General features: G+C 48.4%; 1 protein-coding gene across 1 annotated transcript in view; it reads left to right on the top strand.

Annotated features, from left to right (window-relative positions):
- LOC147629683 (NPL4-like protein B) overlaps positions 1 to 22802 on the top strand; it is a 62915-nt gene extending 40113 nt beyond the window's left edge. Inside the window, exon 2 of the mRNA XM_086811209.1 lies at positions 22222 to 22802. Coding sequence (XP_086667335.1) covers positions 22222 to 22476 — 255 coding nt within the window. The 3' untranslated portion in view covers positions 22477 to 22802. The remainder of the gene's footprint in view (positions 1 to 22221) is intronic.
- The last annotated feature ends 490 nt before the right edge of the window (positions 22803 to 23292 follow it).

Below are 23292 nucleotides of genomic sequence, written 5' to 3'. Positions count from 1 at the left end.
GTTATATTAACGTCTTCAAAAGGCCAAAGTGACCTATGAGACCAAAGTTACAACCATATGACATCTGATACACTATCTGGAGAGAGAGAGAGAGCCTAGAGGCCTAGAGGCTTGGAAGTTGGAAGACTCAAGAGGCTTGAGGGAGAGGTGAGAGAGAGAGAGAGAGAAAGAAAGAAAGAAAGATATATTAACGTCTGCAAAAGGCCAAAATTGGCCTATGAGACAAACAAGTAGTACAATGATGTTCCTCCAGTCATCAAGAGGAAAATGTGGAGTGAGAATAAAATGTACAGGTATGACAACACGACCATAGGGGACTCAATGGTGGTGTACAAACGAGAGGGTGTGGATGGAGTACTAGGGCTACTAATGCATCTCTATATGCTGAAGGGCTGATACAAGTATGATATGTTATCTACTCCTGAGTCCTAACTCCATCCAGTCCCATAGTCTGGGTACAATATGTCATACATCCGATCTGAGGATGCCGTAAATGTCTGGAACATGTGTCCTGGATCAGAGCGAAAATGTGCCAGCTGCTCCTCGACCTCCTGCTGGTGTCGAGACCGGATGGCCGCGATCTCTCTGTGGTGTAGCCGTGGTGTCTGATAGCCGGCTAGTTTGGGTCGTCGCCTAGCTCGAATCTCCTCCGCTCGTCGCTGAGATGTCACTCCCAATGTATGTGGCTGGGCTACTCGTGCCAATCTATGGAAGAAGTCAGTCAACTGGGACTGTCTTCCTCCGCTATGAGGTGCGGGTGTCTGAAGTAAGATCTCCCTGTGTCTCTGTAGTGCTAGTAGTAGTCTGCCTAGCTGTCTCTGGTCCGATCTCTCCCAGATCTGTCTAAGTGATGTGGTCCCTCTAAAAAATTCAAGATAGCATGCCCTGATCTCCTGCAAAGCACCACACTGGCAAACAAAATGCTCCTCTGTCTCTACCCCCGTCTGGCATAATCTGCAAATGCGCTCTGCTCGAGGGATGCGTGTGCTCTCCCAGTCTCGATCTCTAGTTGGTGTGATGAGACCCTTAGTCGCCCAATGGCTACTCTGGCTGCATGTGATAAGTGGACCTCCAAGTATCGTGGTCGCAGGATGAAGCCGTCTGTGGAGGTGCTCAAGAAGTGGTCTCTGTAGTAGAGCATCTTCGTCGGGAGTGGCTGACTGGGAGATAGCCAAGTCTCCTGTATGTGGCCCTGCCAAATGTCATGTCTCATGACTCTGTTGCTCTCTGTCTGAGAGAGGCGTCTGTGTGGTGCAGCTAGGTCATACTGTAAGGGTGGTAATCTGTCAATATCAATCCTGTGTGATGATATCCACTGTACCACCTGGGAGTACCATGACCAGGTATGTCCCTCCTCAGCAAGCTGTCTGGATGCCTCAAAAGCAGCCCGAGATTCCCGCTTTAGTGGGAGCTCCCGCATCCTGTGTATAAAAGATATAGTCTGGAACATGGCCTCTACTAACATAGGTGGTACGGCAAACTCCGCTCAAAGGATATCATGTGGTACTGAAGGTTTGCTGCGGATCATCCGTGAGAGCATCAAAATCTGAGGGCGCTCTATCTGTGTCCATGAGGATGTAGCCAAACCTGGTGCCCATACTGTTGCTGCATACATCAATGCTGGAGTAACTAGTGTATCAAATAGCCACCCCTTAGTACGGGGCTCCTAGAAGTGTGCCTGGTGACACTGGCGTTCCAAAATTGCTAGTGTTGCGTACCCTCGTGTCACTCTGCCTCTGGCTGCCTGTGCCATAGAGAATCTCCCTGATGAGCTGGTAAATGTGACCCCAAGGTATACATATGAGCCCACCACCTCTACCTGTCCCCGGGCTAGTGTAAGGATAGTCTGGCATCTGACTGCTGCTGATGTATGAAAGATCTCGGCCACTTTAGCCGGATCAAGTTGAATGCCTTCAACACTAATTATATATCCCAAGTAATGCACCTGGAACAGATAAAATTCTGACTTCTTTTCATTGACGTAGAGCTCGTTGCTTTCCAGCAACTTAAGGACTTTCTCCACATCAATGTCATGCTGCTCAACTGTAGCTGAAAATACGAGTATGTCGTTCAGAAATATGAACACACACTTTCCAATCAAATCCCGGAAAACACGCATCATCATGCGGTTAAATGTAGCTGGGGCGTTCGTCCAGCCAAATGGCATGACCACAAATTCATAGTGGGCCCGTTTCGTACGGAAGGCTATCTTGGGGATGTCCCCCTCCACAATCCGCACCTGGTGGTACCCACTCTTTAAATCCAGTTTTGAGAACACCTTTGCTCCATTCAGCCTCTCGAGAATATAGTCAATTCGAGGCATCGGGAATGTGCTCTTGATAGTCAGCTTGTTGAGTGCACGATAATCGACACACAAACAGGAAGACCCATCTTTCTTCTTGACAAATAAGATCGATGTTGCAAATGGCGACACGCTGGGCAGATGAAGCCAGATTGCAACAAGTCTTGGAGTTGGCGGTCCAACTCCGATTCCATTGCCTTGGAAAGGCGATATGGAAACTTGCTCGGGGGTTCCGAGCATGGGAGGAGGTCAATCTTGTGGTTCTCCGGTCTGGACGGGGGGAGCTGGTGGGGAGGGAGGCTGTCCCGAAGAAAAATCTTTTGGAACTCTTCATGGAGAACCGAGTACTTCTCGGAAGCACTGGCCACTGTCTGGGCTGTTTGGATGTAAATCATCGCACACTGTGCGCCTTTCCTGACTGCTCGCTTAGCCTGCAAGTGGCTTATGAGCGGAAAGTTTGAAATTCTTGGCTAACACTTAATGGTCACCGGGGCATTTGACACATTCCGATTGATCTGGAACGTGTGCTTGTCCCAGTTTGATGGGGAGAAACCTGTAATTAGGGTTTAGAGTTCATTCATGGGAGACATACACAGAGAAGCAAGGGAGAGAGAGAGAGAGAGAGTTGTGGGGATAAGTCAACTCATGAAAAACATGAGTGTGTGACTCCCCTATCACACATGTATATTGCACTAGTACACATAGTGCACTTAGTACATTAAAAGTACTAAGTGTACTATGTACTATAACTTATGGGCTTGTACACACTATAAGGGTGGGCATAACGCCTTTACCCCAACAACCTCCCACTTAAAGGCAAAGTGCCCTTAAGTAAAGGAAAAGAAAAAATCAGCATGTACATGATAATATACAAGGCCATATCAAGGCTGAAAATGGCCTCATCCAATGCCCATCAAGTGTCTGCAATGAGCAAACCGCTCCGGAGGCAAACTCTTCGTCAACAGATCAGCCGGGTTGTCATCCGTATGAATCTTAACAAGCTGAATTTGCTTGTTCTCTATCACCTCTCTGATGAAGTGATACTTCACATCCACATGCTTCGTCTTTGCATGAAAAACAGGGTTCTTTGCCAACTGAATGGCACTCTGACTGTCACAATGCAACAATGGAATATCCCCTGTATAACCCAAATCAACCACTAACCGAGATAGCCATAATGCCTCTTTGCAAGCCTCTGTGGCTGCAATATACTCGGCCTCTGTAGTAGATAAGGCTGTGCACTTCTGCATCCTGGATATCCATGACACAGCACCTCCTGTGAATGTAAACACATAACCGGTAGTAGACTTCCGGTTATCTGGATGACCGGCATAATCCGAATCCGTGTAACCATGCACTAATGCATCCTGTTTGCCAAAGCAAATGCACAAATCCTGTGTGCCCTTCAGGTATCTCATGACACCTTTCACTGCTTCCCAATGCTTCTTGCCAGGGTTGGCCATGTATCTAGAAACCACTCCCACTGCAAATGCAATGTCCGGCCTAGTAGCAACCATGGCATACATGAGACTGCCACAAGCTGAAGCATACGGAATCTTGGCCATATCAGCCCTGTCTCTATCTGACTGTGGGCTGTCCATAGCACTGAGTTTCACATATGGAGGCAAAGGAGTACTAGCTTTCTTCCCCCCGTCCATATTGAACCTCTGCAAGACTTTGCCAATGTATTCCTTCTGAGACAAATACAACACATGCTGATTTCTGTCCCGAAGTATCCGCATACCCAAAATGTGATTTGCATCACCCAAATCCTTCATATCAAAGGTTTCATGCAGCCTCTTTTTCAAAGCATCCATCTCTTTACGAGATTTCCCGGCAATCAACATATCATCAACATACAAAATGAGAATCAATAGACTGCCATCCAAAGCTTTCTTGGTGTACAAGCAGTGATCTATGTCACTTCTCCTGAATTTCTGAGATTTCATGAATGTATCAAATTTGTGATACCATTCCCTTGGTGCCTGTTTGAGCCCATAAAGACTCTTTTTCAGCTTGCATACAAGCTTTTCCTTCCCACTTATTGCATAACCCTCTGGCTGCTGCATATATATCTCCTCATGGAGATCACCGTGAAGAAAAGCAGTCTTCACATCCATCTGAATCAAGTCCAGATCATCATGCGCAACCAAAGCCAACACAGCTCTAAGTGTGGTCATTTTGACCACTGGAGAGAAGATCTCATCAAAGTCCACACCATATTCCTGCTTGAAGCCCTTAGCCACTAACCTGGCTTTGTATCTTGGCTTAGCATCTGATGCAACTTTGAGCCTGTATACCCACTTGCATGGCAAAACCTTCTTGCCTGCAGGCAAAGGCACCAACTTCCAAGTTCCATTTTTATGCAGAGAATCCATCTCTGATTTCATGGCACGCTCCCAAAGAGCCTTGTCTGCCCTCTGTAAAGCCTCTTTATAACATGAGGGCTCCCCACAGTCAGTGAGCATCAAGTAGTCAACCCCTGGAACAAACCTGTCAGGGACTCTGGAGGGTCTAGTGGACCTCCGTACCCAATGACCATCATTTGCAGGTTGCTGTCCAGCCTGCATATCACCCATTGGTGGCTCCTGTTCCATGCCATAAGGCTGAAATATCATGCCCGGTATATCCTCCAACTGTGGTATATCCATAGGGATATTTTCTGCCATATCTGGCTGTCCATTTGGACCATTTTCAGCACCATTTAAGGGCTGGTTTTCCTGCTGTAATGGCTGATTTACAGCCCTTTGTTGTTGTCCATGATGTCCATCATCATCAAAGATGACTCTGCCAGGCTCCTGTTGCCTTGCAGGCTCCTTATACATGCATGTTTCATCAAAAATGACATCATTGCTGCGTATGATCTTTCTATTCATGGGATCCCAAAGTCTATACCCCATTTCACCTATGTCACCATATCCTAGGAATATGCATTTGTGAGACTTGGGATCAAGTTTGGTGCGCATTTCCCTGCGTATGTGCACGTACGCAACGCAACCAAACACTCTCAAGTGCTTGTATGACGGAGGCTTCCCTGTCCATACTTCTTCTGGCACTTTCCCACCAAGCCTCGTGTTAGGTGACCTGTTTATAAGGTGAACGGCTGTCATAACAGCTTCAGCCCAAAAACCATGAGGTAATGCAGCATGTGACAACATAGAACGGACCTTCTCCTGAATGGTCCTGTTCATCCTCTCTGCTGTCCCGTTTTGTGGAGGATCATAAGGAGTAGAGAGCTCCCTCTTGATGCCTTTAGAATCACAAAAGTCCTGAAACTGTTTGGACGTATACTCTCCACCATTGTCGGAACGCAAAGCCTTCAGTGTTTTGCCAGTTTGATTCTCAACAAGAGCAACAAACTTCTCAAACACTGAGAATGTATCACTCTTCAAACGAAGAGGATAGACCCACACCTTGCGTGTGGCATCATCAATAAAAGACAAAATATTTTGCCCCTCCCAAAGAAAGCTGAGGCATCTCACATACATCTGTATGCACAAGCTCTAACTGAGCATCTTTCTGTCCAAGAGCTTTCTTGTGGGGGCACTGTAGTTGCCTACCATATATACAATGCTCACAAAACTGAAAACTTGAAAACTTTAGAGAAGGCAAGTAACCCAAACGAGACAATTGCTCCATTCCTTTGACACTCATGTGTCCCAACCGGCTATGCCACATAGAAATTTCCGGCAGCTCGGTTGCATTTACATTAGCATGGTGACAAACACCTGCATGCATAAAGTAAAGAGTGTCCACCTTAGAGCCTCTGGCAACAACCAGTGAGCCCTTACTAATCTTCCACTTTCCACTACCAAATGTGGTAACATAATCAGCATCATCAAGCTGTCCAGTAGAAAGCAGATTCTTCTTGATCTCAGGCACATGCCTGACATCATGGAGCATAAGCTGTGAGCCATCTGAAAATACAAGCCTCACATCACCTCTGCCAAGAATTTTGCATGCATGGTTATCACCCAAATAAACCACTCCTTCATTGCCAGCAGTGTACCTGACAAACAAGTCTCTGCAACCTGTGACATGAAAGGAGGCACCTGAATCAATGATCCATGAGTGCATACCATGACCACCTGTAAGAAGTGAATGGGCATCAAGTGAAGAAGTAAAGAGGACCTCATCCTCACTGCCACCTGCATGTGACACATTGATTTCTTCGATCTTGACTCCACTTTTGCCCTTTGGCTTTACATCTTTGGCTTCATCCTTCTCTTTGTCTTTGCCTTTTCCCTTTTCCTTTTGATCATTTTTCCATTTGTAGCATTGCTTTTTGATGTGTCCCTTCTTGCCACAATAATGGCATTCCAAATCCTTTTTGGAGCGAGACTTGCTCCTTCCCCTTTCTTGGCTTTTCCCCCTTTGCTGGGATCTCCCACGTGCATTCATTGCATTAGACTTGCCAACAGAGTTGTTTTTCCTGTTCATCTCTTCTTGAAGAAGAGCACCCTCAACATCTGCATATGACAGCATAGCATTCGAATTGCTAGTGGCTGTCCTAAATGTGTCCCAACTCTCTGGCAAAGTGCATAACAAAAAAGTGGCTTTGAACTCATCGTCCATCGCCAACTTTTGATTGATGACCTGGCTGACAATACCATTAAACTCATTGAGATGGGCTGTCATAGAAGCCCCTTCCTTCATCTGAAGACCTATGAGTTTCTTCAACCAATACACTTTGCTTGAGGCACTTTGTTGGGCATACAAGTCCTGCAATCTCTGCCACATTCCCCAAGCTGTCTTCTCTTCACGAATGCTGAAAAGTAATGAGTCTGACACAGACAACATGATAGTAGATCTTGCAAGCTCATCCATATCTTCCCACTCTTCAGCTGTAAGAGAAGCGGGCATCACACCCCTTTCTTTGATAGGCTTATGTTGCTTTTTCTGAAGCAACACATTGTAGCACTGGGTTTGCCAAATATCATAATTATGCGAGCCTTCAAGCTTCTTGATGTGAAGCAATGAAGAGCTCTCACCTGTGGTTGCCATAGCAAAATGCAACCTGTAATGCCTGACTCCCTGCAAATGTGCAAACACTGCACCCAAGATGTGCAAACACTGCACCCAAAGCACACAAAGTGCTCACAAATGTTCTCCCAAGCTTTATCTCCCACTGCGGAAGCAAGAATGCAACTTTTCTCCCACTTTTTGTGATGAAAACACCAAAATCTGGTTGCTGCAGATTTTGGACAGCACCTTAAATGTGCTCTTTTGCCCTTCCGAAGTACTGTACAACAGTACCAAGTGCTTACAAATGATGTACCAAACCTGTACCGGCAATTTCAGCAGCTGAATTTGAACCTTTTGATCACTCAAAACAGTGTACAGCCATGCCAAAACATGCACAAAGCTGTGCCAAATCTGTACCAGCAGGTACAATAGCAATAAATGCTCTCCTGGCTGTCCAAATGAGTGAAAATCAGACTTTTACAGTCCCGTACACTGCATACAACAGTCCCGAACAGAAATTGGGCAAAAGCCCCTTGACTGCAAGCTGATTTTTGAGGATTCAAGGCATAAAAGTCTCGCCTGCTGCTTTGCCAAGCTCAACAAGCATACAAACTTGAAAAGCCCCTTGATTTAAGATCAATTTCTGATCATACATGGTACATTGACGCACATGAAGGCATCCAGAGTGTTCACGATGCTTCCCCCTGGCCACATATACATCCAATACATGAAAGCCCCTTGATTTACAGGCACATTGAGTGCTTGTAAGGCATCAGCACATTAACCACAGCATCAAATGCGATTGCCTGCATGCAAATCAACCAAATCGGCACAAAAGCCCCTTGATTTGCACTGCAATTTGCTGCAATTTGCTGCGATTTTGCCCAAATGTGCAATTTCTCACATCATACAGCATGTATGAGTGCTTAATTGCACAATTACATCAAAAGCCCCAAATTTCGACATCCAATTTCCTGCAAATTGATCCTGATTTGACCAATTTCCTGCAAATTTATCCTGATTGTGACCAATGTCACCCAATTTTGCCAATTTTGCTCAAAAATTGAGCAATTGGGCACCTGTACCTGCTCAATTGATTAAATTGATAAGAAATTCGCAAAATATTGAAGGCAAATACCTCTTAAATTTCTGAATTTCTCTGATTTGCAGGTTGAATTTTTGTTGTTGCAGGAGAAAAAAAAAAGGGGGGGACACGTTTGTGTTGATGCTGATGCAATTGTATGGATACGCCTGGCTGCTCTGCTGCTGTAAGCCACTGGCGGCACCTGGCTGCGCTTGGTTGGCTATTTGCTACGTGCGCTAGGCAGCCTGGGCAGCTTTAGTGACTGCATCCCGCCCAGCGTATAGCACGTTTAAAACCCGCCTAGGCGAGTGTCGCTAGGCGAAGCTAGGCGAACAAGCGTGGAGTTCTGGCGCTAGGCGGATAGGCGAAGGCAAACGCTGTGTGATTCAATGCTCAGCCAACGACTAACGCCCAGCAGCCTTCGCTCACTTCAGTTGGCTGCTCCACGCGATTGAATATCCAACCGTCACTAGCTTCAGAGTGGGAAACCTCCTCTTAATTTCAGCGCCAAGAACTGCACAGTGCTGGTCAACGACGAGCAAAACTGGCTCAATTTGTTACACTGCTTCGCAAGCCTCGCGACCACTCCATCTATAGTTGAGAGGGGCAATAATGCCACCGGCGCAAGGTACGGCCAAGAGCCACTCCAGGTACCAATCACTGTTGAGGGCAGCAAGGGCCACCCTATCGCTTGGAAGAATAACGCACATGCAGAGAGCTGCAGATTAGCTCTGATACCAGTTGATGGGGAGAAACCTGTAATTAGGGTTTAGAGTTCATTCATGGGAGACATACACAGAGAAGCAAGGGAGAGAGAGAGAGAGAGAGTTGTGGGGATAAGTCAACTCATGAAAAACATGAGTGTGTGACTCCCCTATCACACATGTATATTGCACTAGTACACATAGTGCACTTAGTACATTAAAAGTACTAAGTGTACTATGTACTATAACTTATGGGCTTGTACACACTATAAGGGTGGGCATAACGCCTTTACCCCAACACAGTTGACATTAGGAAGAAACTTGTGAAACCACTGAATACCCAAAATTATGTCTGCTCCCACAAGAGGGGCAACCATAAAATCACGTACAAACTCTATGCCCTGAATAACTAACTTAGCACCTAGAGCTTCATACTTGACGCTCGTTGTCATGCCTGTGCTAAAACCCTCAACCTGTTTGTCCATCGAAGTCAGCTCGAAACGGGCACGCCTAGCGGCTTGTTCCGTGACCACATCCTCTGTGCTACCGTTGTCAAACAAGACAACGACTCTCTGGCCACCTATGTAGCCAAAGGACTTGAGCAATTCGTTGCGCTCATACTCCTGGTCATGGGCACCCTTCTGCTTATCTTCGAGCTCCCGACTAATAATTGCTCCAACTGAAGCAACGGGGTTTGAAGAACTATGAGTAGCCGCTGGGGTCTGTGTGGGAGCTGAGCTCACCACGGAAGCTGTGGAGGCGGCGGCGGCGGGCTTTGGAGGCTTCTTCGGACAATCCCGAGAAGTATGTCCTTTTGTATGACAAAAGAAACATCTACCCTCCTTCTTGTACTGAGAAAGCTCTTTAGCACTCGACTTGCCACCTGTCTTGCTTGCCTCTGCTTTCTGGTCTGGAGTAAGCTTAGACGCATTGTTCGAGTTCTTGGAGCCAGAGGCTCCCAGGCTCTGTCGTGGGAAAGACCCCATCTGGTTCTGGCTTTTGCCCCCCGAGGCGGTAGCCCTAGGAGAAGCCGGCTGGGAAGTCTTGGGCTTGCCACCATTATGTTTCATTTCTGCACTCTGCGCAAGCGAGAGTGCGTCTTCAAAGGTGGCTGGCCTAAACATACGTACCTCCCATTGGATTTGCGTGTCCATGCCATACAAAGACTGCCCTTTCTTGTCTGTATGAGATAAGCCTAATTGTAGACATAAAGTTGAAATTCTATTGGCAAACTGAAGGACTGGTTGTGTGTTCTGACGCGCTCCCTTGAACTAGTCTTCGAGTCGCTCAAGGTAGTGGGGCGGTAGAAACCGCTGCTTAAGGACGCGGACAAACTCGTCCCACACATAAGCTGCCATACCTACTCTAGTGTGGGCATGAGTCCACTGAGTCCACCAAGGAATGGCCTCACCTTCCAAGCACCAATTGGCTAAGATCACTCTGTCAGTATGTGTTTTCCTAACTGCGGCAAAGTAAGCTTCAAATTGATGTAACCATGAATAGAGAGTTGTGGGATCGAGCTTACCATTATACTTACTAAAGTTCATTTTCTCGGGAAAATGATTCGGAGGACATAAGAGCATAGTTAACAAACATGTTGCCCTCATGAATTTGTTTCTCTAAAACTATGGAAGATCGCCTGAGAGAACTAGGCGGAGGAGCAGAAGGAAGCTCATGTGACCAAGAATCACGAACTGTCTGAAAATACCATCCAGGCACAGATCTGCTCGAACTCGCTGGAGGAGGACCAGAGTCATCATCACCTGACTGAGAATCCACAACTGGAGGTGTAACAGAAGCAGAGGGAGGAGGAGGAAGCGACGGAGAAGGAGGCGGAGGAAGAAGAAGCTTGCCACCCCCCTCTGAAGATGTAGGAGTCTTGTTGAATACCACATCACGGCTCACAACAACTTTGTCGGCCTGCTGATCATATAGACGATATGTCTTGGACACAGTACTGTATCCGAGAAAAGTCGTGCGTTGAGACTTCGAGTCCAACTTGAAGCGATGCTCCTTAGGCACATGTACATACGCCGAACAACCAAATACCCGGAAATGAACAACAGAGGGCTTCTCACCATGGAAAGCCTCATATGGAGTTTTAGCTGGAAGAGCAGCAGTAGGAGACCTGTTCTGAATGTAGACAGCAGTAGAAGCCGCCTCAGCCCAAAAACGTCGAGGTAATGAAGAATGCTCAAGCATAGCACGGGCCATCATCTCCATAATGGGCCTATTCTTCCTCTCTACAACTCCATTTTGTGATGGAGTATATGCTGTAGTAAGTTGTCTCTTAATGCCATGAGCCTTACAATATTACTGAAACTCTTGGGATGTAAACTCACCCCCTCTGTCGGTGTCAGTCCTTAGAACCTTGATCGAGAAACCGGTCTCTTTTTCCACCTCAACCCTCCAATCACAAAAGTGCTGAAAAGCCTCATCCTTGGACTTCAAAAAGAAGACCCAAGAATATCTGGAGAAGTCATCCACCATCACGAGCATGTACAACGCCTTACTCAAAGACACGGTACTCATAGGACCACATAAGTCTGCATGAACAAGAGCAAGTGATGTCGAAGATCTGTGTGTCGCCTCCTTCGGAAAGGGGGCTCGGTGTTGCTTCCCTTGTAAACAAGAGGAACAAACAGAAGATGGAGCCTTCATGGTCGGTAAACCCTCAACCAACCCATCCTTTGAAGCTCGTTGTAGAAGCTGATAGCTCAAATGGCCAAACCGAGCATGCCAAAGAGTTGAAGAAGAACCAAAAGAAAGCAAAGCGGTCAACTTGTGCAAACCACTATCTTGGACTCCCTGAGCCAAGATGCTACCCGTTTCCTTATCACGAATGGTAATCTCATAATGAGAGAAGATCACCTCCACACCCTAAGCTGTAAGAGCACTCACTGACAAAAGGTTAAATGCTTTATTTGGTATGTACAGAATGTCAGAGAAGTACCTCTTGTCCTTGGAGGAGTGGAAGATTGGGATGGTGCCATGTCCATGCACTGGCACGGAAGAAGAATCACCGCATGTCCTGGCAGTGAAGTCCTCGAACCAATCTCAATGGGGTGTCCTGTGAGCAGTAGCACCGCTATCCACAATCCACAACTGCGACTGAGAAGTCACAAGAGCAAGCACACGACGAGTACCTGCTAATAGAAGAATACCATCATCCTTCTTGGTCTGAGACACCGCTTCTTCTTGTGACATTGGGGCGATTTATAACTCTTCTTGCCTCAATAATGACACTCAATGTCCTTGTTTTTAGAAGATCTGCTTTTGTCTGTCTTTATCCTTGTCGTTATCCTTGGAGTTCTTGTCAGAACCCCCTTTCCCTTTCTTCTGTTGATTCTTCCCTTTATCTCGTGCAGCCAAAGCTCCATCATAACCACTAGAGGTGCCAGTCCGCTTATCAAAGCGAGACTCAATCTGCATAATGGAGGGGAGAACTTCCTCCCCAGTAACTGGAACAGGACGAGGAGAAGAAACAAGAGACTGAAAATAAGCATCAAACCTCTCTGGAAGCTTGGAGAGAAGCCAAATAGCCATATCCTCTGTAGAGATATCTTTGCCACAAATAGCAAGCTCGTCCCGGAGATCTTTCATCTTCGAGATGAAAGCAGATAAAGATGGAAAGGTAGAAACTGACAAGTTCATAAGTTGCTTTTCCAAAACCAAAATCCATCCTGGAGACTTAATCTCGAAAAGATCTGCAAATGCCTCCCAAACTTCATGTGCAGTGTCTACTGTACCCACATGAGAGAACAGAATCCTAACAATTCAACATCAAAAAAGAGAAAACACGATGATCATTTGCCTGCCAAATATCAATCTGTGCCTAATTCACACCACCGGAAGCAAGGGTGGGAGGGGTGGCATTGGCAGGTGTAACAAGTTACAAGCCAATCCCAGAGATCCACGCCACGCAAGGCTGATTTCACCTTCACCTTCCACAAAGTGTAGTTGGAGCAATCCAACTTTGCAGACTTAGAGAACATATGAAGTGCAATCGGGGCAGCCATCACAAGAGCTTGGGCTCAATCTCAGAAAAATGCACAATCTCGGAAGGAGTGTCCACCATAGGTACCAGAAGCCACCAATCCTCAACTTAGAACACCAAAAACTGCAAGAGCCACCTGCAGGGAAGAAAACGCAGCAAGATAGATGTTGCAGCCCTGAAAAGGAGCAGCCGACAGGTGAAGAAGGGAATCTCAGAGATCAAATCAATAAGGGAAGACCTAAATCTGCAGTGGAGAGGCGCCGGAAGAAGCCAACCGATCAGCAGCAGAACTGAGAAGAAAATGCAAATCTTAAGGTGCTGAAAACTGAGGCAGATTGTTAACGCTGACTGGGAGCGATGATACCATGAATGAGTGCACAGAGCGGAAGCAAACAAGCACTGGAGTGTGCTGAGCAGAGACTCGAGAGTGCAAGAGAGAGAGATATGAAGCAACTATGTTGAATATACTGAAGTGATACAGTTCCAAGCAAGAGACAGGAAGAGTCTCATAAGTGAGGGAGCAAAAAGAAAGACTAGACTATGAGAAAAGTAGGAGGCCAGCCCACCTATTTATAGGTAAGAGGGGCTGGCCGATTGGACATGAGAACCTGGCTGACTGGATATGGATCTGTTGGCCGACTGCGAAAAAAAGTACCCGACGTTGGAAAAATCCCAGAAAATTGTACAAAAATAGGGTGGCCAGTCCACAACCAAGAGCCATGAAAAGGGACCAAAAGGGGACACCAAATATGAGCAGAAACTAGGGATGAATATACTAACACTTTTGTATGACAAAAGAAACACCTACCCTCCTTCTTGTAATGAGTGATCTCCTCTGCACTCAACTTGCCACCGGTCTTGCCTGCCTCCGCTTTCTGGTCTGGAGATAGCTTGGGCGCATTGGCGAGTTCTTGGAGTCAAAGGCTCCCATGCTCTGTCATGGGGAAGACCCCGTCTGGTTCTAGCCTTTTCCCCTGAGGTGTTAGTCTTGGGAGTAGCCCGGCTGGGAAGTCTTGGTCTTTCCGCCATTGTGCTTCATTTTAGCGCTTCGCGCAAGCGAGAGTGCATCTTCGAAGGTGGCTGGCCTAAACATCCTCCCACTAGATTTGTGTGTCAAGGCCATAAAGGAATTGCCCTTTCTTGTCCGTATCAAATAAGACCAACTGCAAACACAAGTTTCACCAAATCTTAGAGATTTTAAAAAAAGAAAAAAACAAAGGTCTATACTAAGGTATAACCCTTGTATTCAAGAGGTTGTTCCCACGGTGGAGTATTCGAGAGGAATTTCGAGTCTTCTTATGAAGATTGGGAGGTGCTTTGCTACGACAACTCTCATATTTTCATACCGCATCGACGATTTCACCTTGAGCTAACAATCCGGTTGATTTCCTAGAGCTTGGTGCTTGTGTTTATTCTTTTGCACTGCATTTAGAGGGTCCAAATGGAATCTAATAACCCTAATGAGTCCATAAGTGGAGATCCCAATCATTTGTCGGACACAAAAAAGGATCTTGATGTCACAATGACCGACGATAATTTACTTGATGATAATTTGGTCAACACTAAACAGTTTAAGGCTTTTGAGTCTCGTACTTTTGACATTGAGGCCAAGCATGATAAGATAGTTCTCTTTCTTTAGGAGTTAAATGATAATATGCAAGCTTCTAATACTATAAGTGCTTAAAAATGAGAAAACACCTAGCAAGGGCGGGCACACCCACAAGAAAGGCCCTGGTGTATATGTATAGACAGGAGATGACTTCTAACACCCCCTCTCAGCTCCTGGGTGTGAAACCAACCACATGGAGTTGGGGTGCCGCCTGAGCAAATCCCGAGATAGCGACTTCGTGAAGAGGTCCACTGTACTGTCCTCCGTCGAACATAACTCTAGCAAGATGTCATCAGCAACGATCTGTTCACGAACAAAGTGCCTCTGGATGACCATGGGTTCCTCCAGTGGAAGGCCAATCCTGCAATGCAACCTCTGCATCCTCTGCCTCTTACTGCTCCTGGGCATGAAGTAGATCTCCTCGTGTCCGGATCTCATCCCCAAATTGAGTCACTCCAACCGTGGAGTCGGACTCCATCAATCAATCCCCCTCCTGTGTAAAAGAGTCCATGATCCTTCGCATGTCGCAAAAACCACAGGATACGCAATCCTACCTCCCAAAGAGTCATCTGCCAACCATGAGCTCAACTGCCTCATCAAGAAGCTCCCGTCCAATCTAGTGTCCATCAACCAGATCAATGAACCATTCTGCTTGTGAGTCAAAGAGGCATTACACTGCTCACAAGGATCAACACCTGTTACGGTGCAAAGCCTAGTCCTGGAAACCTGCTGAAGACCACGCAAGGCCTTTTGAAACCTGTTAACCACCCCCTCTGAATCCGGAACCACAAAGCCTCGAGTCACTGTGAACTGGGATAGTGGATGTATCCCCAGTAAGAATGTGACCAGAATACCTGCAGAGATCCTGTAAATCAGAACGGGAAGGAGTCATGTGCCTGGAAGCACCACTGTCTAGAATCCACTCCCGAGTATCCGTTGTGGAGAATCCGCCAACCTCCTGCCTGCTTGAAGAAAATGAAACATCTGTGTCCATCACCTCCAGGTGCACAAAAGTCGGAGTTTTCATGATTGTTGCTGAGGAATCTTCACCCTTCTCGGTCTTCCGCTTGGGAATTGCCTCCAATAGTGGCCTTTCTCGCCACAATCATTAGAGGTCCTCTCTGCCTTTAGTTTCTCGCGGTCAGTAACGGACTTCTTCTCAGAAGACTTCTCCGATGAAGCCTTCCCTTTGCCCGTGTTACGGCCTTTCGACCGTTGGCGAGTTAAGGCCTCCGAACCTCCACCCTGAGGAGGGTTCGTGAATTGTTCCTCCTGGTCCAAGACCATGGGCACAAGCTCCTCCCACGTGATGGTGCTGAGCCTACCACCACTGGTAATCAAAGACAAGTAAAATGCTGAGTACTGAGAGGGTAAGTGTGACAGCAACGTTAGGGCCATGTCCTCTGACGATATCTCCTTCCCAACTTGAAGAACTTCCTACTGAAGATCCTGCAGCTTGTTAATATGCTCCTGCATCGTCGACGACTTTTTAGGGCTCATAACCCGCATCTATACTGCCAAGGAAATCCTCTTCATGGGCAACACCCTGTTGTAAAGAGGAGCCAAATGCTGCCACATACCTCTGGCCAGCGTCATATGCTTTACATGATTGATTACCTGCGGTGTGCAGTTGAGGAAGATAAACGAACGGACCTTGGCGTTGACACGATCCCACATCTGTGCCTGTGCCTCCCGGTCCCTTCGGATCAACGATAACTCCCCTTCCTCTACTTCCGGCCGTGGAACCCCAACAACGACGAAATCAGCGAGGTCGTAAGACTCCAGAACATATTCCATCATAACCTTCCATATGCCGTAGTTGTTCTTGTCCAACTGACGGTCCACTGGGAACGTGGGGAGTGTCGGGGTCTTCACATGCCTCTCGGCCATCTCTAACAAATCTGCCATTGCGGGGATGTACTCTGAAAAGGGTGGGTGGGTGGGTGGGAACAAAGAAGAACTTACACCTGCAGGGGGCTGTCCAGCAAATCAGCCCGCCGTCTTCTTGCTTCTCTTCTCAAATAGTCCACCAATCGGCAACACAACAGTACCCCTCTTGCTCACACAAATCCCAAGAACTATCTAGAGCCTAGGCTCTGATACCATGTCAGAATACGCAGCGGAGATGATGACCAGATCTGGGAACACGAGCAAAACGCAACGCAGAAAATAACAGCACAAGAGAGAAATGAAATGAAATGAAATGATATATTAACGTCTTCAAAAGGCCAAAATGACCTATGAGACCAAAAAGGTTACAACAATTGGTGGATCTGATACAATGTCTGTGTAAGGAAAGCTAAAAACAACTAAACAACTAACTGAAACTGAAACAACTATGAGGAAAAGTACGGTACCAGGAACTCCTAATGGATAACATCTGGGAGGAAAACTCCAGCAACAAAGGAAAGCATCATACACATCACTATCCAAAGATGTCTCTCATCGGTCGATGGCGGATATCCTCAATGTCCTCCATGGTGAGTACTCTGACTGGACGTCTCCCATGCCGTGCTAGTATGGTCCTGATCCTCTGTTGTAGTCTCCGCCGGTGTCGAGATGGGCCTCTCATCTTGGGGCGCCTGGACCGCCCTAGCTCTATAGCCCGATCAATCAGTGTACCTCTGGTGCGGCTGTACTCTGGGGCTAGCTGCAATGCCTGCTGACCTGACTGCTCAATCTCTGGTCGAAAGAAGTCTGTAATCTGCCTCTGTAGGTGTCTCTCCCTCTCTGATCCCCTCCCTCTCAGGAGACCCTCTCTATGTCTACGCAGCTCCAGCAAGTACAATCCGAGGCATCTCTGATCTTGGTATCTCATGACTCTAGAAAGTGGTCCAAAGCCCTCTCTGAACAGGCAGTGAAAACGGCCTCGTATCTCATAATATACTGGACAGTGACATATGTAATGTAACTCTGTCTCTGGCTCCATCTGGCACAGCTGACAAATCCTGGCCTCAGCTGGTACTCCTCTGAATCTGCCAGTCTCAATCTGCGTGTAACTCTGCTCTATATACACAAAAAGAATCCCGGAATGATACAATACTGGCAGGGGTGTGGGGCCATTTTATATGGCCCCCATAGTGCAGTCGGCTTGCTGTAGGGCAGCCGATAGGACCACAAAACTCCACGACTTGCTGATGTGTATAGTCGGCCAGCAGTAGGGGTGTTGGCCAGCATCTATGAAGTCCACGACTCATGCAAATCCGTCGGCCAGCTCTAGTATGTACACTGATGCAGTTGGCCAACAACAGGGTCCTCCTGCCACCACAGGGCAACCACCCAAGCCAAGAAAAATAGGGAAAAATGGGGGAAAAATACGGAGAGTGGGGAAAAATGAGAAAACACCTAGCAAGGGTGGGCACACCCACAACAAAGGCCCTGGTGTATATGTATAGACAGGAGCCGAAGTTGTTGCCTCCCATTAGGTGAAGATGTTGTCCAGAATGCTCCGGTCCTGAACAAAGCTGGTTTGAGTGTCATGAATCAAGTTTGGGGGTAAGGGCTGAAGTCTCCTGTTGATGGCCTTGGCCAAGATCTTATAGGCAGTCCCTAGAAGAGTGATGGGTCTCCGTTGTTGGATGTCCAATCTGTCACCACCCTCCTTAGGAATCAAGTGTATCAAACCCTCTAAGAGCCTCTCTGGTATGGCACCTGTGAGCATAATCTCATTGAAGGTAGCTCGAAGGTAGCCTTCAATGAGGTCCCAATGTGACGAAGAAAGAAAGAGACTGGAAGCCCGTCCGCCCCCAGGCATTTGCCCCTGGGTAGTGCCATCAACGCCTCCACAGTGAATGGAGTCAATAAGGAGGATGGAGAAGAGGGGGGAACCATCTCTCTCGTGTGTCGCAAGACCCTCTCGCATACATCGATCACCAATGGGGATAATTGGACACCTGTGAGAAGAGATCGGAAGAAATCAGTGGCGATGGCTCGGCTATCTCAAAGAAATCCCCTGTGACTCTGTCACTGGCCTGAGTCCAGAATGAAGCTTTGGCATGGTACCTGTACACCACCCTCTCCTCAATGGATCTAATCTCTGTGTGGGCGGTAGCAAGCTGACTCTCAATCCATGGGCTATTTGGGGAACTCTCCTGAAGCCGCTGTAAAGAGGCCAGACCCCTCCTCAGACTCCTCTCTTGCTCCCGAAATCCCTCCAATCTCCTTTGGGTTGCCTCCTGCAAGAAATTGCTAATCTCCCCTAGGCCAACATCCAATGTGCACACAACAGAGCCTGAGGTAAAGTCCAGTCCCGCCCATGTCTGCTTTATCCTGCCCCATATCTTGGGGTCCTGAATGAGGCTATCCGGAATCCTAGAGCTCGCATGCCTATCATGCCTCCAGGGGTCCTCTAGGGACAGAATAACCGGGGTGTGATCTGAAAATGTAGTGCTTGCGAAGATACCAATCATGCCCCCACAGCTGCAAGCCCACTCATCAACGTAAAACTTGTCAAGTCTCGAGAGGTTGGGGCCGGTGCTGCTCCTATCCGATTGCGAGAAGGTGAGGCTCCCAGGGCTTCGCCCAAACTTTGGAAAATGTCAAGGATCCTGTCCCCTATGTACGAGTATCTTCTTCTCCTAGGTAGAGTACTTTGCTCCCGAGATTGTGGCCGTGCCTCCAACTTTGTTTTCTGTTGCCTCTATCATGTTGAAGTCACCGCCCATGCACCAAACAGCCTGTCACCATCTCCCCGTCTTGGTTTGTATCGCTTGAGCCTCCAAGCTCCATCCTAGCCAGTGGCCATAGATGGGTGAGTATGTTGGTGATGCAAAGATCGTGAAGATGATGGGAGAGCTCAACTGCCTGACCCTAGATGGTGGTAGTCACCCACTGAGTCCCACTCCATCCTCGGGGCTGCACTCAAAGGGAAAGAGAAGATCATCGCGCCATTCTCTGGCGTAGAGGGTCTGGAGTGGTGAAAAACCCCACATATCCGAATAGGTGCTACTGTCTCCTCAAACATATTTGTCCCTTCTGTTGGAAGACATCGGAAGAAGCTATAATCCATAGGCAGCCCCAAGATCCTGGGGGACCCACCTGGGGACTCTGGCGGGAGAGCCCTCACTGGGGAGGCGGCAATGTCATCTCAAGTGGCTCAGAGAAACGGTGAATCAAGTAGTGAGCGGATCTCGCTGACTGCCTCCGCTCCGGGTTGGGGGTTGCTGGGGGCCGATGGGAGTACTCTGGAGAGGTGGAGGGGGGGGCTTCGATGAGGAGGTTCCTTGACAGAACTGAATCCTCTTGTACTCCCCCAGTCTGGCGCACACGGCAACGGCGCTCAGCTCTGGTGGTCGGTTGGCAGCCCGGGCGCAGGTCATCCGTCTGCCACTCTCCGACCACGGTCGGGACTTGATGCTCCGTTGCTTGGGAACTACCTCTCTCTTGGCCCCCTGGTGAGGATCTGAACCGACGGGTGGGGGTTTGTGCACACCTGAGCATAGGCAGCCCCAAGATCTTGGGGGACCCACTTGGGGACTCTGACGGGAGAGCCCTCACCGGGGAGGCGGCAATGTCATCTCAACCGGCTCAGAGAAACGGTGAATCAAGCAGTGAGCGGATCTCGCTGACTGCCTCCACTCCAGGTCGGGGGTTGCTGGGGGCCGATTGGAGTACTCTGGAGAGGTGGAGGGGGGGGGCTTGGATGAGGAGGAAGGGGTAGAAGGGACTCTTGTGGGTAAAGTCGGGGGCGAGAGGGGGGCGCTCCGTGACTTGAGGGGGGCCATCGCCAACGGGTAGGTGCTGTGATAAATGCTCAAAACGGTTCTTTGACAGAACTGAATCCTCTTGTACTCCGCCAGTCTTGCGCACGGGACAACGGCGCTCAGCTCTAGTGGTCGGTTGGCAGCCCGAGCATAGGTCATCCACTTGCCACTCTCCGGCAGCTCGATCGACCACGGTCAGGACTTGATGCTTCGTTGCCTGGGAACTACCTCTCTCTTGGCCCCCTGGTGAGGATTTGAACCGACTGGGGGGGTGTTTGCGCACACCTGAGACAGTCTCCTGGACTAACGCCGAGGGCAAGCTCTGGCTAGGTGTCCCATCTGCATGCAAATGAAGCATTGACCTAGAAGGCTTGAATACTCCACGCGTTGCATGATGGGGTTGCCCCGGAGGCAAGGAATAGATATAATGTGAGGCACTTAATCTGGCGAGGCAACAAAGATGAGAGGCAGCGGTTGGGACCTGATGGTCCGCTGCGTGGGAACCTGCCCCTCTCTTGGACCCTTGGTGAGGATCTGAACGGGGAACCGCCCCGGGGGGGGGGGGGGGGGGGGGGGGGGGACCACCAGAGGTAGTCGCCTGGACTGATGCCAATGCTGGCTAGATGTCCCGTCTACCTGCAAATGAAGCATTGACCTAGAAGGCCTGAATACTCCACGCATTGCATGATGGGGTCGCCCCGGAGGCAAGGAATAGATATAACATGAGGCACTTAATCCGGCGAGGCAACACAGATGCAGAGGGTGGAATCCCGGCTGCCCGTGCGAGGGCCGAGGCATCAATGGGGGGGGGTATTCCATCAGTCCCGATGGCACCCCCAATCATTGGGAGAAGAGGAGGTATTCCTTCCTAAGGCCTAGGAAGCAAACTGTCGCTAGGAAGCCAGACACGCCAGCCAGAGGGTCACATGTAGCATTGAAACCATGCTGCCACTGTGCAAGAAGGCTTGCGCCGTACACAATGCAAGGGGGCTCAGCTGCATGACTTGGTTTGACGCCGTTGGTGAGTTGAACTCCACCTGGTAGTAGCCACACCCCAACGGGTGAATGAATGTGATCTTTGTAGGCTCACCAGTGAGGCTCGCCTGTAAGAGATCTTTGAGTTGTCTGTGCGCAGGGCGGCTACCAACAATTTTGCAAACCAGGGTGGAGGCCTCTAATGCAGCAATAGTCGTGGCGAGGATCCGAAGGTCCGCTTCGGATAAAGATAAGCAAACAATGGCGGTCTTGGTTCGGGTTGACGGAGCGGCTGCCATGGAGTCCTTCCTGAGGGATAAGACTAGAAAATGCCGAGGCTTGCTGAGATGAAACGCTCCGAAGAACCTGAAAAAACTTCCTGCGGGAAGAGGGGGAGGAAGGAGAAACGGGAAGCAAGCACGGAGGCGGGGAACCGGGAAGAAAAAGGGGCCCGGGCGGGTTGGGGGGGGGCGGCGCAGAGAAGAGAGGGGGATGGGGGGCAGCAAACGGGCAAAGAAGTGGGGGTGGGGCCGGCACAGCAGTGAAGAGAGAGAGGGGGGGGGGGCGCAGGAAACAGGCTGGATGGGGGGATCTCAGAGAGAGCGCACACGACTCTTCCTCTCCCCTCTCTCCCCCATTTTGCATCTCCCTTACTGATGCGTTTTCCATTTCAGTCCCCTCATTATTACTGTTTCTGTTTCTATTTTCATTTGCGTCCCCATTTTGCGTAACTAGTATAGGAGGGCATCCTTTCTGATATGTATCTCTTAAAAAGAGGGAGGTTCCTGTGGTAAAGAGTTTATTTAGAACCTTTGATACGCTATTTTTAGTTTGTATCAACATGAAACATGAAAGTTTTTTTGGGTTTTTTCTCCTTGTGCAGGGGACTTTGTCCTGTACTTTCCCTATTGAAAACCGTGCTATACTGCCAACTTTGAGAGATCTAAAGGTGCATCTGGATCACACAAAGAGTGTTGCTTTTGTCAAGCGTATTTCGGACTTTCATTTGCTCTTACTTCTTGCAAAGTTTCTTGATGTAAACGGGGATGTGCCTCACCTTGCTGAGGCTGTTCGAATCCAGGGCCATGTACCTGAGGGATATCAGATCATCATCGACTCTCTTGCAAATAGCACATAAAGCTGTTCTTTTTAATACTTCGCTGAATCCTATAGCTAGTTTTCACAGCCTTTATGGGATTAACACCTTCCAATATTCTGGGTGGTCCACTCGTAGCAGTTATTGGCAAAAATTACCAGAAGGCATTGTAAAGTCTCGACGCCAGCACTGTTATTTTTGGTAGCTCTGACTAAGATCACTTTGTAAGGTTTTATTGCAGATGATCTTCACCTTTCCAAGGGTGGATTCAACTTTTGAGGCATGCCTTTGCAAAGGAAGGTCTTAATGTGTGTACAAACTAGGCTTGGTATGATTTTTTTAATCAATACCAAAGGCAGTTTCTATTATCTATTCTTGATAGTTCCTCTAGACTTAGCCACATGTGAAGCTATTTTTCCGTTTACTTTGTACACTGTCAGAGGATAAATGACAAACTCTCTCTCTTTCTCTCTCTCTCTTCCCACGCCCGGTGGATCTGCAGAGCCTTCTATCAGGGGGTTAGTTCCATAGGTTGTATGATGATGATGGTCCCACTTAGTATCATATGGTTCAGATTTGGCATTCCCAGCTCATAGCTCTCGTCTTTGTTTTCTTCTGGAGAGGATCCTCCGGTGTCTTCCCATCTCAAGTAGAAACCGAGAGAGAGAGAGAGAGAGAGAGAGAGAGAGAGAGAGAGAGAGAGAGAGAGAAGGGATACGCACACAAGGGGTAGTGGGCACGTACCATGAGCAGCAAGGTGACCACCAGGCAGCGCTAACGGCAAGGGGCGTGCACCGCGAACAGCAAGGCAGCCACCAGCCCGCACACAAAAACAGAGGGGAGGGGCATGAAGGTGCT

This window comes from Cibotium barometz, chromosome 17 (assembly GCF_041138505.1).
Source record: "Cibotium barometz isolate CiBa-2024 chromosome 17, ASM4113850v1, whole genome shotgun sequence".
NCBI lineage: Eukaryota > Viridiplantae > Streptophyta > Polypodiopsida > Cyatheales > Cibotiaceae > Cibotium > Cibotium barometz.
The sequence above is the reverse complement of the archived record's forward strand: the minus strand, read 5'-3'. Positions and strand labels throughout refer to the sequence as shown.